This window comes from Aphanomyces astaci, assembly GCF_000520075.1.
Source record: "Aphanomyces astaci strain APO3 unplaced genomic scaffold supercont1.565, whole genome shotgun sequence".
NCBI lineage: Eukaryota > Oomycota > Saprolegniomycetes > Saprolegniales > Verrucalvaceae > Aphanomyces > Aphanomyces astaci.
The window spans coordinates 1-2401 of NW_009798828.1; the positions used below are offsets into that span (position 1 = coordinate 1).

At 47.4% G+C, this 2401-nt stretch overlaps 1 protein-coding gene across 1 annotated transcript; it reads left to right on the forward strand.

Moving 5' to 3' along the window:
- Positions 1 to 146: 146 nt before the first annotated feature.
- On the forward strand, positions 147 to 2401 carry H257_19409 (hypothetical protein). Its single transcript, XM_009848555.1, has 5 exons — positions 147 to 644; positions 716 to 1056; positions 1291 to 1909; positions 1991 to 2126; positions 2207 to 2401. The coding sequence occupies exons 2-5, from the start codon at positions 924 to 926 to the stop codon at positions 2336 to 2338; spliced, it is 1020 nt and encodes a 339-aa protein (XP_009846857.1). The 5' UTR covers positions 147 to 644; positions 716 to 923; the 3' UTR covers positions 2339 to 2401.

A 2401-nucleotide genomic window follows, 5' to 3' on the forward strand; every position in this document is an offset into this window, starting at 1 on the left:
GAATTTTCGCAAAAGATTGGTTTATAATCAGCACTTAAAGCAATTGTAAGCCAATGAAATGTCATAAATGTTCGATATTGATAGAAATTGAAGAATTACAGCCAATGAAATGCAAATGTCGCCAGTAACTTGGAACATGCGAATTTTGAAATGTCGGCAGTAACCTGGAACAGAGGAAGTAAATGAATGTATATTTGGTTCTATTTGATCGATACTACGTAGTTATAAATGATTCTATTGGAAGATTGACAAATGACGATATTCTACGTAGTATAACGTTATCACCAATGAGTCTGTATGAATCTATCAATAATTAGACCTTTAATTAAATATCTAAAATGTTAATACTTTGTTTAGATTTATATTGAATTGTATTGATTTTATGGGATTGATCGTAAAGGAATATATAAATATATATCCATGATTTGATGTGATTGATAAATGAATATATAAAACTATTAATTTTTCTAGGCGTTGACCATCGAATGCTTTGACTACGACTTGTTTGCGCTGTCGGCGGATTGCGGCGACGATTTCATTGGCGCGACGACGATCGACCTGGAAGATCGGTGGTTTGACGACCGGTGGCGCACGTTGGGCCACTTGTCGGAAGGCACGTTCCGACCTGTGGAAACTCGCCAACTGTACGTGGAAAAACCATCTAAACAACACCCAATCTCGAAAAATAGAATATATATACATATATAACGAGTAGGTACACGCCGTCGAGTGTGATCACGCAGGGGTCGTTGCGGCTGTGGCTGGATATTTTGACGCCTGTGGAAGCGACGGCGTCGCCGGCCGTGGACATTTCGCTGCCGCCCATCGAAACGTTTGAAGTTCGTGTGGTGATTTACAAAGCCAAGGACGTCGTGCCCGGCGACGAGCTGTCCGAGTTGAGCGACCTGTTTGTCAAGTGCTGGATGCAGTCCAACAATGACAAGGCGCAGCACACGGACATCCACTGGCGCGCCAAAAACGGCAAAGCCTCGTTCAACTGGCGCATGAAGTTTGACATTGCCCTGCCCGTGGACCCTCAAAACGAACTGGACAAGGGTACGTACGTACGTACGGGTCTGACTCTTGATATGTACATACTGAGTCTGATCCTTGAGGTATCGGGTCCGAGGACGAGTCTGATTCTTGAGACGAGACTTTCGTGTCGATTCTGCTTCGGATGCTCGTATATCATTTTTCCGACGTATGATGATATGCCGAACGATCTGATTCTTCTCGACATGATATGTATATCATCATGTAAGAGAGTTGACCGTGTTTTGTGGGTGATAGGCCACTTGCACGTGCAATTGTGGGACAAGGATTTGCTGTTTGACGACTGTTTGAGCGATACGATCGTCAACTTGACCGAGTCGTTGAAACTCGCGTACAAAACCAAGCAACTCGTGAACGTATATGCCAAGCCCAAGCCAGTCAAGCTCAAGTCCACCGCCGCCTCCACGGCGGTGACGCCGCTGAACCAGCCATCGTTGTCCAAATTTAGTGGTGCGTTGTCGCCCCTGGTGGACGACAGTGTCGATTTGGAAGGAGGGGGCGAGTCGACGGCGTTGCTGACCCGGGCGTCGAGTTTGTCGGCAACGACCAAATCGTCCCAGCGCGTTGTGGAGAAACAACGGCAGCCCAAGGTGGAAGACAAGAAGGAAAGCGTCGACATGATGCTTAAAGCACTCAAGTCCCGCATCGGCATGGGAGACGACCCAGACGATGCCACGTGGCTGACGTGCACGACCGTGGATCCACACACAAAGACGCGCGTCGAAGCCGGCAAGTTGCTCCTGGCCATTGAAATCATCCCGAAGCCGGAGGCGGAAGTCCGGGCGGCGGGGCTCGGCCGCAGCGAACCCAATGCGTTCCCAACGCTTGCTGAACCCGCCGACCGCTTGCACTTGACGTACGTGTATTCTTGTGTGGACTATATATATATATATATATATATATTGATCATTCACTGAGATATTATATATATATGTAGGGCGCTATTCAACCCGTTGACGTTGATCGAATCGTTGCTGGGCCCCAAAGCGTACGGGGCGTGCTCGAGTTTTTTGTTTTGTGCACTCATTGTGGCCTTCTTGGTGTTTGCGGGGCCATTGGTGAACGTGTTGTTGGTACGGACTTAGTGTGTGGGATGGAGTGACTGATGTTTGTCCCATGTACTGTACATATATCACTTTGGTGCAATGTGTAGACGCTGATCAACATGATTCCGCCGCCATTTGGCTGGATTGTGTTTGCGTCGTTGGTGATGGTGATCGTGCTGGGCTTTTGCTACTGTTCGTACCGATGCCGTCGCGCCATCAGTGACGTCAACAAGGACTAACAAGGGCCGCCCTGTTGTAGTGATCTGCAATATATATATATATGTATATATAACGTAATAAAT